The sequence below is a fragment of the Momordica charantia genome (assembly GCF_013281855.1).
Source record: "Momordica charantia cultivar OHB3-1 chromosome 11 unlocalized genomic scaffold, Mcharantia_2.0 BLBB01000011.1, whole genome shotgun sequence".
Lineage (NCBI taxonomy): Eukaryota > Viridiplantae > Streptophyta > Magnoliopsida > Cucurbitales > Cucurbitaceae > Momordica > Momordica charantia.
In genome coordinates this window covers 6654397-6670984 of record NW_028275159.1, presented here as the reverse complement: position 1 = coordinate 6670984, position 16588 = coordinate 6654397, and the positions used below count along the sequence as shown (strand labels likewise).

At 31.4% G+C, this 16588-nt stretch overlaps 1 protein-coding gene and 1 long non-coding RNA gene across 4 annotated transcripts; one reads left to right on the top strand and one right to left on the bottom strand.

Annotated features, from left to right (window-relative positions):
* Positions 1 to 1359: 1359 nt before the first annotated feature.
* Positions 1360 to 3659, bottom strand: LOC148208053 (uncharacterized). 2 transcript variants are annotated; one of them, XR_015788725.1, is made up of 3 exons: positions 3504 to 3659; positions 1899 to 3416; positions 1360 to 1782 (listed from the first exon to the last, which is right to left on the bottom strand). It is a non-coding gene; the product is annotated as an uncharacterized LOC148208053 (long non-coding RNA). The 2 variants fall into 2 exon arrangements; XR_015788724.1 differs by lacking the exon at positions 3504 to 3659 and having other exon boundaries at positions 1899 to 3493.
* A 5089-nt stretch (positions 3660 to 8748) lies between these two features.
* Positions 8749 to 12440, top strand: LOC111010820 (cytochrome P450 CYP72A219). 2 transcript variants are annotated; one of them, XM_022284391.2, is made up of 5 exons: positions 8749 to 9058; positions 9937 to 10151; positions 10691 to 10932; positions 11227 to 11617; positions 11705 to 12440. In XM_022284391.2, the coding sequence occupies exons 1-5, from the start codon at positions 8776 to 8778 to the stop codon at positions 12131 to 12133; spliced, it is 1560 nt and encodes a 519-aa protein (XP_022140083.1). In that variant the 5' UTR covers positions 8749 to 8775; the 3' UTR covers positions 12134 to 12440. The 2 variants fall into 2 exon arrangements, with proteins under 2 accessions (XP_022140083.1, XP_022140092.1); XM_022284400.2 differs by having other exon boundaries at positions 11734 to 11904.
* Positions 12441 to 16588: the final 4148 nt, after the last annotated feature.

Here is a 16588-nt window from a genome sequence, read left to right as displayed (position 1 = left end):
AGGGGAAAAGATCCCAAGAGAGGAAAATAGTCCGAAAACGTGCTGAAGACAAGGAAAGCTGCCCCCATTTCGAGAGAAAGCCGACGTGAGGAGGCTGAAATTGCTGGTTTCTCACTGAGCTGGGGGTTTCAGAGGATTTCTCAAAGCTTTTTCACCAAATGAGTTGTTTCTCTCTTTACCCATTGTATTTTCCCCATTCCCCATGAACTAAACCCCATTTTTGGGTGATCCTTTGCCGTAGCTTGTAAACAGAGGCTTTCTAGCTGATTTTGCTGCTGTTAAATAGAGTTGATATAATATTTTCATCTTACTGATCTATGCTGGTCACATTTATCAGTTTGTTTGCTCTTGTATGACTTAGAAGGATATATAGGTAGCGTGTTTGGCTCTCTTTGTGGTTAGTTACTTTTTTCTAGTAAATTTGTGGATGCTTAGAGATAAGGTCTGCCTAACCATGCTTATAAACTGTTCTTTATGCTTGGGTATTTAGCAACGGAAATTGTAGATATTCATATTTGGGTGTCTCGGAAGGGAACCACGTCGATTTGAGCATCAGTAGCGATTTTATGCTAGAGCGTCTTCTGTGAGCGAGTGAAAGCATGTCACGATCTCCCCCGTTTCCATCTCATTAACTGTTTCCCTGTTCTGTTCATTTTGCTACAACATTTCTTTGCCCCAGCATCTGTTATCACAATATTTCTTTCTGTGTTTTATTTACTTAGTTATAATTCTACAAACACTATTTATCTTTTATTTGCATTTTTTGGTATTCTTAAGTGCATGCTTAAAGTAACATCCTTAGTCCCTGTGGATTTCGATCTTGTTTATACTACAATTAGCAAGAATATAGTGTATACTTACACTTGCATTCACATCGGTTGTGGGAATGCAAAATAAGCTCCACCCCTTCTTTCCAAACGGATAGCCAACAAAAACACATTTGCGACTTCGACTAGCAAACTTGTCACCTTTAGTGTTTTGGTTGTGGGCAAAAGCCAAACATCCAACAACACGTAATTCAGCAAAAGAAGCAGCCGAATAAAATCTCATACGGGGTCTTGTTGAGGAGAACACTAGATGGAGTTCGATTGATGAGATGAGCAGCAGCCAAAACACATTCATCCCAAAAATATATTGGCAATCCTCCCTAAAAATGCAAAGCGCGAGTGACATTCAAAATATGTTTGTGCTTCCGTTCCACTCGTCCATTCTATTGAGGTGTACCCACACAGGAGGTTTGAAACATAATTCCATTGCTTACAAAGTAATTCTTCAGACAAATAAATTCTGTTCCATTATCACTACGAACTATTTTCACCTTTTGAGAAAATTGACGATCAATCATGGCAACGATTGACATAAACATTTGAAAAACCTCTCTTTTATCAATCAAGAGATAAACCCATACAACCTAAGAATAGTCATCCACCAAAGTTAAAAAATAGCGTGCAGCACAAGAAGAAAATTCATTGTACGGACCCCATAAATCACAATGAACTAACTCAAATATCCACGTGAACTTATTTTGACTTGAAGGGAACTATTGCGAGATTGTTTAGCACGATGACATACCTCACATCCCTTATCCAAATGGCCTTTAGAGTTGGAAAGAAAAGAGAGCAACCTTACTACATCCTCCGAAGGGTGACCCAATTGATGATGCCATAATTCCAATGACTTCGAATTACAGACCGAAACAGCTTGCACTGTAAGACGTTGTTGCAGATAATAAAATCCATCCCTTCGCTCACCTGTGCCAATCACCTCCCTCGAACGTTGGTCCTGTATAGCACATGAATTAGAATTAAATTGAATAAAACAATGGAGCTCATCATTTAATTGAGGTACAAAGAGAACATTATGGAGTATTATAGACTCTGTTAGCTTCACAACACTACCTTAGTAGCAACCATGGTTTGTCCGTCCGGAAGACCCACATGACAAGATGAAACCTCTTGAATATTCGATAAACAAGATTTATTATCGGTAACATGATGAGTGTTAATAATCCAATCAATATTACCATGCAACTGATTGAGAGTACTCATCGCGGCCACTATCAATGGATATTCATGGTGGAATTAAACAAAACCCAAATCTGCACACACAAATGAACCAATAATCTGAATTATACCAGAAATTTAGACCGAACCGGCCCAATGAACCAAACCGGAAAATTAGACCGAATCAAATGCTGTGCCGAACCAAAAATTAAATGTTCCCAGGCTGAAACAAAATAGCCCTATAGTTTAGGGTAGAGGCAGCAGATTTTGGATTTCCCAGATCGTGCGATCAGCGACTTCGCGAGCCCGACTGCAACACCGCCGGCGGTCTGGGTCGATCAATACGTCTGCAGCGGCGCCGGTGGTGGATCAAGGCAACTGTTGTGGGACCGACGGTGGACGAACACGAACGCCGAGCAACGCGAACTCTGTTTCAGCAAAGGTCAAAGCTGAACACGAACGCTGGTGATTCAATCGGCGGCAGCAAACGTAATCGGCAACAGCGGCAGATACAAACAACTACAGTAGGGGTCGACAGACGAGATTCCTCCGCCGGCACTGCACCAATCTAACGGCCACCACGAACAGAGCTGAAATCAAATGCTCAGATCCCACCCCAAAATTGGGCGGAAATCAAATCCCAGAACTGTGCGTGGGTTTAAGCAACCACCAACGTAGGCTACTCCTAGAAATTAGGTTCACAGAAAAAAACAATTGCCCTATAAAAACAGGGCTCTTATACCACGACAATTTTGAGAATAATTTTCCCTCAGTTTCTCATTGAATCAAAAAGATACAAATATACATGTTTTTCCCATAATCTAAACAAGGAAACAAAGCTAAAAATTCACAACCTAAAACCCAACAAGGAAATATAATAATGTACAATATAATATCGAATCAGTTTCCATGCATTTTCTTCTTCTTCTACGCCAAAGAGGAAAATACAATAGAAAGAGAAACAAAGTTATAAGTATGAGAATGAGAAATTTTAGGGAGACAAGAGGATTAGTAAATTAGTGTAGAATAGAAAAAGAACATAAGAACTAGAGAGACAGTAGTTTCATTGTGCTGTGGAAGAAACTACTGTATCAAGGTGTGACTTACTTCCCGAGATTGAATCTTAATCTCCCTAGGGTTTATAGAAGTTGAACCCTAACGTTTTTAGAAGATCTGGACTTCTGGACACATGTGTTTTGTTATGGGCCTAATGTCGAATCGAGGGTCGAGTTCAGATGGGGGTTCAGATCGGGCTGCACATGAATCGAGGAGAACCAAATAAGGGTTCTCGGCCACACCTCGGCGCTGACCAAACCCGGGCCGACGATCCTCGATGCTTACCTGCGCACTTCTCTACTCCCTTTCCGTCGCTTCCTCTGTTGAATGTATTTCTTCCCATAACACCAACAATTACTAAGAGAGAAGAAAAAGTTAGAGAGAAACTTTAAAGATAGGAGGGAGAGTGAGAAAGATAAGTTAGAAAATTTTGAAATCACAAACCTAAATGCCGCCTATATTTTCGAGTTTCATTTAGCGACTTTTAAATATCATAAATTTTTTAGTAATGAATTACTGAAGAGAAGAGAGAGTGCAGAAAAGATGAACTAAAAAAATTTGAGATCACCAACAAAAGGCACCATATAGTTTTAGAGTTTATTTAACATGATTTCAACAATAAAAAGTTAGATGGAGGAGAAAGTTTGAAGAGGCTAAATTTTCTAATTCTATACGGGGAGCTCTATGTCTAAGCACGTTTTTAATTGCTATCCAAATTATGTTTCTTTTTAAAAAATAAGCAAATTATGTTTCTTTTATTTCTAATAATAAATAAAAAAATAATTAATTAAATAAAGATTAGTTGGTGTCATTCACGCATCTCTATAGAAGGGGGAAATCTCATTTCCACGTTGGTGGGCCCCAAAAAATTGCAAGAATTATTTTACAAAATTTATCATCTATTATTGCATGACTTTTTATTTAATCGTTACGTTAGGGGTTATCAATTTTGGATTTTAGGGCTTATGCTTTTCAGAACTTGGTAGGGGGTGTGGAGAGATGAAAAGAAGAGATTAGAAGAAAAATGATAAAATGAAGAGGTAGCGCGTTTTAGAAAAGGTGGTATCGCTCTCGGATTTTTGGGCTGTATAGTTCTTTTTCGAAGGGGATGATTTGTTTTTACCCACTTTTTTTAAAACTTAAGTTTTCTAAACTTTGCCGACATCACTTTAAATATCAATTTACTTTCATTATCCTCCACTTAAGATTTATCTCTTATGTTCCCTCTCTCTTTTTCTAGAATTTTTTCCCTCCCTCCATTTTTTTCTTTTATCTCATTCTTTCTCTCCTTTTTTTTCTTCTCTTTTTCTCTCTTCTTATATCTATTTTTCTTTTTTTTTTAAATAATAGAAGGGAATAGTAGAAGAGAGGAGAGAAGAGGAGAGGGGAGAGAGGGAAGAGGAGAGAGAGCGAGAGTAAGAGGAGAGGGAGGGAAGAAGAGAGTGAGTGAGAGGAGAGTGAGAGAGAGAGTGAGCGAAAGGAAGGAGAGAGGAGAGAGGAGAATTATTTTTATTATTATTGTCTTTTCATCTTCCTCGATTTTCTCAACTATAAAAATTACTTTTTCTCTTTCTTCCTCCCACCCCCTTTCTCTCTCTAAAAATAGGTTTCCTCCCTCTTTCTCGTACCCATCACTCCATGTCTAAAAAAATGGAATAGTGGAGAGAGATTAACGTTGTAAATCACAAAGGTAAACTAATTTATTTTATCTATCAATTAATTAATTAATATTTTAATGATAACAAACTTAATTTTATTTATTGACATTTTTTGTATTTTAAAGTATCTAGAGCGTAGAGTTCATTACAACGATTCCAACAACTGTTAGATCATGATCGAAACAAAAAGAAAAATACCCGAGAAGATGACGTGGACAGTTCGTAGGCGTGATAAATGACAAACTTATTTTGAGCATTTAATGCTGTCAGTGTAAAAAAAAAGTAGAAAATTTTTGCAAACGTATATATATTATTTTATTATTATTATATATATATATATTTCAAAATTTGTCACGTCATTATATATATTTATATATATATATTTTATCACATCATTATATATATATATATATATATATATTATTTTATTATTATTATTATATATATAATTCTTAAATATTTTTTTTTTGAAATTTATCTCAACCCTTCGTTTTTTAATAATTAAAATCTAATAGTTCAAAATTAAACTTAATTTTTTTACCATTTTCTTCCCTCTATTTAAACTCAACTTCTTCTTCAAAATTATACAACAATTCTCTTATTCTCAATCCTTTATAACTTCAAAATTCTCATTTGCTAATATCTTTAAGTTCTCAATTTTTCTTTCCATCTTATTTGTGAGAGAAATTTATTGGTGTGAAGATTGAAATTTTTGTAAGTTCAAATTTGTATATTTACTCTATTTGAGAGTTTTTACCATTTACTCTATATTTACTTAGGTTGTTGCCCTACTTCACTAATACATTAATTCAAATCAAAAGATATTAATGTTTAAGTTGTCTATCCTTTGCTCAGAAAAATTTGTTCTTATCTTTCTTCTTCTGTTTTACTCTTTGTCATTCGTGGGGGATTGTTGGGAATGACAAAGGTAAACTAATTCATTTTGTCCCACATGGAAAAATTATCATTTGAAAAATTGATTTATAAGCCAAAACCATGTAGTGAGCTTATAAACATGGTGAGTGGCAAGCCCAAGTCTTGATCCACATGTGTTCTGTCATCGTTCGACTGGTTTGGGCACGAAGCTATCTTTTTTGGAACGATTTGTGCTGGTGTTCCATCCGAACTTTTTTTAGTGAATTATTTTATATAGGTGGTGGTTGTAATAAAAAGTATTTTAGTCGTTGAAATTTTATTTTAATTATTAATTATTTATTAATATTAGATAAATTGTTATAGTAAAAGAAATATTTGCTATCAATATTATAGTAACAAAATAAATTAAAATTTATTACTATTTTAATTCAAAAAAGATTTCTACAATAATCTATTCTACGTATAAAACAGTCTGAAGGACTTTTTTTTCTCTATTTTGCCTGTTTAGTTTAAACATTTTCTAAGTTTTTTGGGACAATTTTATCCAAAAATTTCTCTCTCATTCCTTCTTTCTCTTTCTCTCTCCCTTCCATGCCATTCCCCCTTTCTTTCTCTTCTTTTTTTTTTATTTCTTTCAAAATATTTTATTTTCATAGGTACAAATTTCACTTTTCTCTAATTAATTCTCTCTCTCTCGAACTCTCTATGTCGGGAAGATTAGAATATAAAAAGTTAGAATAGGTATAGTTTTGTCTCCTCATTTCTATGGATCAATAAAAAAATTAAAATTTATTTTTAATTATAATTAATATAGAATTTCAAAAGTTTTGTATCTTTTTATTTTCTATCATTATAGAAAGAGTTTTTTTTTTACTCTTTCTCCCAATTTTTTCCTTATCAAAACTTGAGCCTTCTTTTCTTCTTTTCTCATTCGGTATGGTTTTCTCATTTAGTCAATATTTTATGCTTGCTTATATTTTAGTTAGATTTTTTTTTATCTGACATTCAACTTTTATTTTTTTCCAATGCAATTTTAATGATTGTTATTTCAAAGAAATTTATTCAAAAAAGTTTAAGAGATGACAAATTTGCAGTTTTTTTTTTTATTTTCTTTTTGAATGACTCAAATAAGAAATCAAAACAAATTTTTATTTCCTTTTATGCATTGTTGTATTTAGGAAAAAAATAATGAAAAATTCATGAATGTGTTTTTTTACGAAAAAAATTATAAGTAATCGATGAATATATGTTAAGCTATTTATTATTGTTTATTGTATTTTACTCATGAAAATTTTTCAAGTAATCAACACTTCTCAAAATTTTTAGTCACATCAACCGGATCGGTGGATGATCAAAATTATTGAGACGTCGATTTTATGACATAAACATGAAAATATATATATATATATATATATATATATATATATATATATATATATATATAAAATTGATGAGGAAAACATTGAGAGATAAAAGAGCCAAATTATATTAAAATTTTAAGTATTTAATAAATTTTTAGATTTTAAACTTTTAAAACAAAACTATAAAATTTCAACCACGTGTTTCTTACTAGTATATTTGTAATTAGTTAGAAAGAAGAAAATTAGTATACTAGTAATTATTATATATCTAATTCTGATTTCGATTCCAAAAATTTATGGTAAACAATATAATATTCTCATTTCAATTGGTTTTCATTCCAAGTCATTTTCATTCCAATTGCTAGTGAGTAAACAAGACCGAAAAGAAAAGAAAAGAAAAGAATAGAATAGAATAGAACGAGTGATGATAAAGAGCTGCATGGAGGAGATAAGATGATGGAAAACAAAAATAAAAATACTGAACTGTCAGGAACAAATAAGGAAGCCACAACGAGCATATATAGTTCAGCTGTAATTAGCATATATCTACCACCATAAGTTCAATCTTATATCTCACCTGTTTTGTAATAAAAAAAAAAAAGACAAATAAGAAAAGTAAATAATATATAAGTGAGTGAAGAGGACAAAATGTAAAAGGAAAGAAAATCCAAGATTGACCACATGAATCATGTGAAGTTATTAGTACGACGTTGATTGCTGAGGGATTTTTTTTTTATTTCAAATAATTTATTTTACTAATTGGTCACTCAATTTGCTTTGGTGGCAGACGAGCACGAGCCATCGGTTCTTCAAAGAAAAAAAAAACCAACATTAAAATGGGATTTAATAGAAAGGAAAACATCAAATTTAAAGTTGAAGGCGTATCAAAATTTTAAAAAAGGAAAAATTAAAATTTAAAGTTTCCTTCCCTTCTATTCTCACTCATTTTTCTGTTTGATTCAGAAAATTTCAATTCTGACTAGGGGTGTAAATATATGTTAAAAATCGACCCGACTTGAAAATGTTCGGTTTTTCATTTGAGTCCATTCAGGTCGTCATTGGATTTTGGAATCTAGGACGGTCTTCCTCTTCAACCCTCCTTCAACCTTAGAAGCCAGATCTAAAAAAAAAAAAGAAAAGAACTTCAATTGGTAAATAAAAAAATAATGTGTTTTTTTTTCTCTTTTTCTTATTTCTGAGAAGCCAAACAGGGTAAGGAAAGCAAATGTTGGATGTGTTACCAAAATCCACCTTCAAAACCTTCAAAATCGCAAAACCCACCTCTATCGATCAAAATAAGTTTCAAAATAAAAAAATCACCTTGTTCAAAATACATCAAAACTCACCATCAAAATAAAGAATAAAGAGATCCATCAAAAAATCAAAAGAAGAGACGGAAAAAAATCAAAATAAGAAATGGATCTCTTTTGCTAACGTCGTGAACCGTCAGCTGCATGCAAAGAAAGAAGAAGGATGAATTAGCGTAAGGATTTTTGAAACAATTAGTTTGTTGGACCTGAACCGAATGACATCTAATATAGCCGTCGGTTCGGTATAATTCTTCGATTTGGTTCGGATCTTTTACCCTATTCTCTTTTTACCTAGTGACAATAAATCCAATGGCCGACGAGAGTATTATTGCGACTTGATATTTTATATACGTTGATGGAAACAACACAAGGCACAGTTATGAAAGCATACCATCAAATTCAACACGTGAATGAAAAACACTAGGAGACAACAATTTCCTTTGGTTATAAATAGAACACATAATTTCAGCTTCTACTTCACCACTAATCTTTCTTCACTCTTTCTCTCCTCATGGAAACGTGGGTTGCAGCTACGTTTTCAATTTGTACAATAATTGGGGTGTGGTTACTGGTATGGGGATGGAGAGTTGTCAACTCGATCTGGGTGAGGCCAAAGAAATTAGAGAAGTACTTGAGAGATCAAGGTCTCGCCGGAAATTCTTACCGGTTGCTCGTTGGAGACCGGAAGGACATATCGGCGAGGATGGCTCAGGCCATGTCCAAGCCTATGAACTTCTCCCATCGTATTTTTCCACGTGTTCTCCCTTTCGTTCATCAAACCATCCAAATTTACGGTAGAACAAACACATGGATCATCATATATTTTATATTTGCCTACGTTAGATGTTCGTTATATATGATTAAATTTACCTTAATCCACTGTTGAGTTGATTGGTGATTTATTATCTCTCAGAATTTTTTTTTGGTTTGTGAAGAAAAAAGAAAAAAGAAAAATATATGATAAAATTATGGATTCTATCTTCAACTTTTCTTAATCACCGTTGTTTTGTTTTGTGTGTTGTGTGTGTATTTTTTTTAAGTCGAACTAGGTTGGAGATTCAAATATTTTTATGATATAATAGTTGTTCTATGTTTAGGTTACCTTCGTCAATTTATTATCTAAATCTTAAAAAACTTTCTTCCAGGAAGTGTATCTTTTCGTCGGTTAGAACCAAAAAAATACAATTTGAAACATTGATAACTCTCTGTAACTTTAGCCTTTCTTTGTTTTTTTTTTTAGTACAAGCCTCTCTTTTGTTAAGTAATCTTGTTTTATGTTTTTATTTTTAATAACTAAATTGAGTAACAGTACTACTAATTCCTGCTATGTCATGTGTCTGTTTTATTTAATATTTACTTATTAAAAATATTTTAAAAACTTTAAAAAAAGTTCCAAAAATTACTTCTTTTTGCTTTTGAAATTATTTATGTTCAAATATGTTGTTTTGAAAGACTAAAACCATATAAAAAAATTTGTGAGAACTTACCTATTTAGATTTACTCATTTCAAAAAACAAAAATATAAATAAAAAAAAAACATACTCTATTTTATGCATTGGTTCATCACATTTACCTATTTTAGTTCGAAGTTGATGGTTTGATCTCGACTACAGTATTGGAGTCAAAAAGAGAAAACTTTGTTCTCAAATATGCAAATGGTTGGGAAATACAGGTAAAAATTCATTTATGTGGGATGGCCTGATTCCAAGTGTGCTGATCGTGGAGCCAGAGCAAGTTAAAACAGCTCTACTATCAGATGATATCCGAAAGCCAAAAATAAAACCTCTTGTTAAGTTACTTGCTGATGGACTTGTAAACCATGAAGGACCAAAATGGGTTAAACACAGAAAAATAATCAATCCTGCATTCCATCTGGAAAAGTTGAAGGTACACCTTTCTCGACCCACCTGCCAACGAAATATAATTTAGATATCGTTTGATTATTATTTTGATTCTTGTAGGTCCCTTATCTTATCAATATAGGATCCTTCGTTTGGGTGTTTTGGACTCTGATATCATATTAATATTAACGACTTTTTTCTCAAAACCAATTGACGATGAGAGAAGTAGCCCACTTATATTAACGACCCTTAATTGTCAGGTTCCTAACAGTTAACACTATTTTTAAGCCTCAAACGCCCCTGTATTTGTTTATTTTGTATTTACTTTTCGAAAACTAAAAGAATAAGTTTTTGTTTTCTAATTTGGCTAAGAATTGGAATGTATTTTTAAGAAAGGTGAAAAAAATAAGTACTAAGGAAATTGTGAATAAGAAGCCTAATAATGAATAGTGTTTCATTGAGCTTGAGATGGATTGTAGCAAAAAATGGAGAGAAAAACATTTGAGTCCGTTAGATCATATATAGAATATAGTATCAACAGTCTCTCTGATTACTCACATGTATCCTTCAATTATTGGCTTATAGGACATGGTACCAGCATTCTCTCAATGTTGCAACAAGATGGTTAACAAATGGGAGAAAATGGTCTCTAAAGAGGGACAATGCGAATTGAATGTAATGCCTTATCTACAAACTGTGGCTGCTGATATGATTTCTCGAACAGCATTTGGGAGTAGCTACGAGAAAGGAAAAATGATCTTCGAACTTCAGAAACAACTGAGTGCTTTGGTGGTTAAATCTATGATGATTACCAATCCTATATTGAGGTAAAATTAAACATTTATTCCTTCAAAATATATATATTAAACATCTCTAACTGAAAATTTGTGGTAAAGTGTTTTCTTTTTCTGTTTTTTTAAGTTTAAAATTGGAAGGTTTTAGGCTTATACGAAAGCACTACATCGATAAATAGTAAATTGAGAGTTAATATTTTAAAATTTCATAATATCTTGTTGGTATATAAATTTGTTCTAAACATAATCCATTAAGAAAATAAGTACAAAGTGAAAAAGTTTCTTATTATCCCAAAATCATTTGATGTCACCACTAATTATATGCAGGTTTTTTCCCACTAAGTCAAACGATAAAATGGTAAAGATCAATAAAGAAATGAAAATTTTGATCTCGAGTATTATAAATGAAAGGAAAAAGGATATGGAGGCAGGTGAAGCTGCATGCAATGATCTATTAGGTATTCTCATAGAATCTAATCTCAACGAAATTCGACAAAAACATGGAAACAACAAAGATGCTGGGATGAGTATAGAAGATGTTATTGAAGAATGCAAGCTTTTCTATCTTGCTGGCCAAGAAACTACAGCTACATTGCTAGTTTGGACTATGATTTTATTGAGTTCATACTCGGATTGGCAAGAACGAGCAAGAGCAGAAGTTTTACAAGTCTTTGGTAACAGAGAGCCAGATTTTGATGGTTTAAGTCGCCTAAAAATTGTAAGTGTGCTCTATTCTTCTCTCATACAAATAAACTTTAAGTGGGAGGGACTAGATATGTTTAGCATGTGACTTGTAATGGCTCAGGTAACTATGATTTTAAACGAGGTTCTCAGGTTATACCCACCGGTAAGTATGCTCGAACGTGTTGTCCAAAAGGAAACAAGACTCGGACAAATAACTCTACCGGCTGGAGTGATGGTGAGGTTACCAATTGTTTTTATCCAACAGGATCCTGAGTTATGGGGTGAAGATGCCCATGAATTCAAACCAGAAAGATTTTCAGAGGGAGTTTCTAAAGCAACAAAAAATCAAACCATTTTCATCCCATTTGGTGGGGGTCCTCGAATATGCATCGGACTAAACTTCGCCATGATTGAGGCAAAAACGACATTATCAATAATTCTACGACGTTTCTCATTTCAGCTTTCTCCATCATATATTCATGCTCCATTCTCAAGTGTGTCAACTCAACCTCAGCATGGAGCTCATATCATCCTCCACAAACTCGACTAAGTTATTTAAACAACCAAAAGTGTTGTGAAATTAAGTTCTCTGCTGTGCGTAATTTCAATTCCATATCGTCACGGGGCTATTTCATTTGCAGGCTTGCTTGGGTTTGTTAAGTCTATGTTTATCTATGTTTATCAAGTTTGAGTCTGTATTGTGCCTAAAATAAGTTTGTTGAGTCTGTATCTGTATTTGTTAAACGCGTGTTTGGATCTTACTTTGTAAAACTTGTTAAACTTAAGTCTGTATCTTAAAATGGAATTATTATTATTCAATATTATAATAAAAAAGCAACAATATTTTATAAATTTTAGATACGTATTTGTTCCGGTTTATTTTTAATTTTAATTTTTATTATTGTATTTTATTTTATTAATTTTTATTTTAATTAAAAAATAATATAAATTTACTTTATTATAATTTTTAATTAATTTAAATTTAACAAAGAAATAAATAAATTTGTTTTAAAAATGATTTGATTTGGTTGTACTAACAAAAGGGTTTGATTTGATTTTGTTTACTTTTATTTTATAAATTAGGTTTCTTATTTAAATGATTGTTTTTAATAACAGTTTTTTTTCTTCCTTGATTTTTTCCCGACAAAACCACGCACGTGGCCTCTTGTATGTATTTAAAAAAGTCTGAGAGAAACACGAGAAAGGCACGCATGGATACACAGATCACATAGAGAAGGAAAAGGTACTTGCCCTCTAGAAAACTCAGTTTTAATCATCCCTCTTAAAAAGGGTCACCTTCGTCTTCATCTTCTACCTCACCACTCCCTCTTTCTCTCACTCCAATAAATTCCAGCAGCCCATCCTGACGCCAGCTAGCAAAATTCCAACCAAGCAAGATTTTCATATCGACGCTAACTTGTACACGATATTTTCATAAAAAAAAAATGTTTAAAGTATTACGCATGATAGTTCTTTTTTTAAAAAACAAAATTGTTTTTTTAATTAAAAAGATTTATTTTAAATAAACAAAATCTTTTCAAAATAAAACAAAATCTTTTAAAATATGTTTTTGAAAAAATAAAAAATTTTGATAAATGAAATTTCTTTTTAAAAAATTTTTTTTTTTTGGGTAAATCAAGGTGAGATTATTTGTTTTAAGTTTTAAAATTTTGTTTTAAATTCAAATAAAATAAAAAGATCTTTTTTTAAATAAAGGAATTTGTTTCAAAATTAAAATTTTTCTAAATAATTTTTTTAAAAAAGAGTACAAGATTTTGGAAATAAATTTTGTTTTGAATTTCAGAGGTGAAAATGAGAATTTTAAAATAAGAGCTTATTTTAAAGTTTTATTTTTTATTTTTCTTTAAATTTGTTTTTTTTTTTGGATAATGGTAAAAGATCTTGTTTTGATTTTTAAAATAAATGTTTTTAAATTAGTAAACTTTAAAAAAGGAAAAATCTTTTTTCTAAAGAATGTATTTAGAAAAGGGAAGGTTTTAAAATAAAATAGGACTTTGTTTCAAATAAACAAAATTGATTCTTTTTAAGTAAATTTTGTTTTAAGATAAAATGAATCTCAAATCATCTCAGTAAAGTTTGTTTTTGAAAGATTTATTATTTAATTTTTGGAAATTAGTTTAGCTTTAAATAGGAGATTTTCTTTTTTTTTAAAAAAAAAAAACGAGTTTTTTAATTTTCGTTTATGGTTTTTCTTTTAAAACAAAGTTCAAAAATAAAATATTTGTATTTTGAAAATGAAACATAGTTTTCATCCTTTGGTGTGGCATAGTGGCAAGAACTTTGGTATTGGCACCCATGATTTAAGTTCAAGCCTTCATGATTGCCACAAAATGTTTTTTACTTTATTTATTATTATTTTTTTAAAATAGTATTTTTACTAAATAATTATTTTACATAAAAGTATTATTATTTTTTTAAAATAGTATTTTTACTAAATAATTATTTTACATAAAAGTTTTTTCTTCTTTTTAAATGATTTTTTTCGTTTATTTTTTAAACCAAATTAAAAAGTAAAACGTTTGTATTTTAAAAACAGTTAAGTTGTATACTAATGTCTTGGCACAATGACAAGAGCTTAGGGTATTAACAACCACCTCAAAAGAAGTTGTTGTAATGAAAATTATAGTAATGTTTTCTTGTTGATGTAATTTTTTTTAAGAGAAAATATACTTTTGGTTATTGAGGTTTACAAAATAGCTATAAATGGTTCCTAAGATAGTTGATCATTAGTTGACTAACTCTTTCGGATTCCGATGTGGTTGTTAAATGACTCCATGTATAGCTGATTAGAAATTTTTATTTATTTAATAATGTTTTCTCTTGCAAAGAAATTTAACAATATTTTAGTGAGACTTTTCATCTCCCATCCCCTTTTTTTCTCCTCCTCTCTTTTCCCGTGAACTTTGCGGTTGGGCCACCTCCTCGCCTCCATCGCCCATTATTCGCCTCGTCGTCGTTCCTCCAACGCTACTAGAATTCTAGATTTTTGTGACACCTAGGAACAGTAAAAGACTATTAAAATTAAAAAATAAACGTCACAAAAGGTCAAAAAAACATATTTTTGGAGGTAGAAATAGAGATTCGGATTTTTGTCATTTCGTGACGTTTTTCAATCCCATGAAAAGTTTGACAAAAGATTCATTGATCGTGTCGTTGAAAAGAAAATAAAGCTTGGAAAATTGACTTTACCAATCGGAGTGATGCTAAGGTTCCAACCATTTTCATCCATCATGTTTGTGAGCTATGGGGTGAAGATGTCTTTGAATTCAATCCACAAAAATTTTCCGAGGGAGTTTCTAGAGCCACAAAACATCGAACCATTTTCATCCCATTTGATTGGGGTCTTCGAATATGTCTCGGACTAAACATTGCCATGATTAAAGTAAAAATAACACTATCAATAATTCTACCGCACTTCTATTCAAACTTTCTCCATCATATACTCATGTTCCCTTTGTAAAGTGTATCGATCCAACCTCAACATGGAGTTTATATCATCCTCCACAAACTGTCCGACTAAGTTATTTAAATAATTCAAAGTTGTGAAATTCAGTTCTCTGCTATGTTAAATTTCTCCACTACGGTCTCGTGGTTATTTTGTTGGTGGGCTTGCCCAAATTTGTTTAGTCTATTTTTATTAATTATGAGTCTATATTGTGCCTAAAATAGTTTTGTCAAGTCAAACATCGTTAATAATTATTTGATTAAAAGAATTAAAATTATATTAAATTTTTTGTTTTCTCGGGGAGTGAACATTTTCCATATATAAAAAAATTTAATTCAATTGATCGCCCAAATTTTCTTTTTTCTGATAATTATTCTTTAAAATAAATATCTAATTATTTAATATAAATTTATTCAACATGTAAATTTTGACCTCCAAACAAAAAAGTATCAATAGTTTATTTAGTTATTCGTTCATTGCTATCCTACTAAATTTGTTAGTATAAAAAAACAACACTAAATTTGTTTACTAATCATCATCTACTATTCAACTCGACCTTCTTTACTTGGTCAATAGATTTATTAAAAAGTTAACACATTTTAAATAATTATTAACTTTAACACAAACTAACCAAAATAGATAAATTAATTAATTATAAAAAATATATTTCAATAATTAATTATTCTAATATATTTTTTATATTGTACTAATCATTATAAAGAGTGGACAAAATTATGGATTTAGAGAAATGAGCATGTTTGGAATTTAAAACAAAACAATTTAGATTATTTATATATTATTATTTTATATATATATACTATATATATTGTCGGGAGGAAAAACCACAACATAGAGGTCTGCCACCAACCTCATGGTATCGACCTGTGGAGCTCGCTACCAATAACTTAGAACCTCATGCGAAGGAAGGAAACTCTAATTAGTTTGTCTTGCCCAAGCTAAGAACCAATCAGCTCTTGTGTATATTTGAAAGCGACTTAAGCAGAATAAGTGGTCGCCAAGAATATCCATGTGATCCTTGCTATAATTCTCGTAAGGGGATGATTCCATCAAATCCCTAAAAATACATCATCACTCCACCCACTCAGGTATGCAATTTTGTCTCAAACTCATCTAAAGATTCAGACTTTCTGACTAGAGTGTCAAAGTGCTCTTTCTTTGCTGGCAGGTCTTCCTATTCAATTCACTATGCTCAGCTCGTTCAACCATCTCACTTAGATCTTGCCTCGTTGATTTTGGCAGAAACATATATGATTAAAAATAAATTTTATTATTGGTTTGATTAATCATATATGTGTAATTGGCTAGAAATAGAAAAATGGTACTATAGTAATTGTCATATGTGCCTATATTTCGGTTCTATAAAGTTTTAGTAAACAACATCAATGTTTTTCTTTTTCTTTTGTTTAATTTCGTTTTCAGAAAATTCTTAATAAACAAAGTCAAACTATTTATTTTCATTCCAATTCTTGATAGGTAAAATCATCCTAGGATTTTTTTTCCCCGGGAAAAACTTAATAT

What these genes read in the sequence shown, in the direction of transcription:
- LOC111010820 (XM_022284391.2), top strand. Translation starts at nt 8,776, where the DNA reads ATGGAAACGTGGGTTGCAGCTACGTTTTCAATTTGTACAATAATTGGG. An exon ending in TCAAACCATCCAAATTTACG is followed by an intron (nt 9,059 to 9,936) that starts GTAGAACAAACA and finishes TGGGAAATACAG; the next exon opens with GTAAAAATTCATTTATGTGG. An exon ending in TCCATCTGGAAAAGTTGAAG is followed by an intron (nt 10,152 to 10,690) that starts GTACACCTTTCT and finishes ATTGGCTTATAG; the next exon opens with GACATGGTACCAGCATTCTC.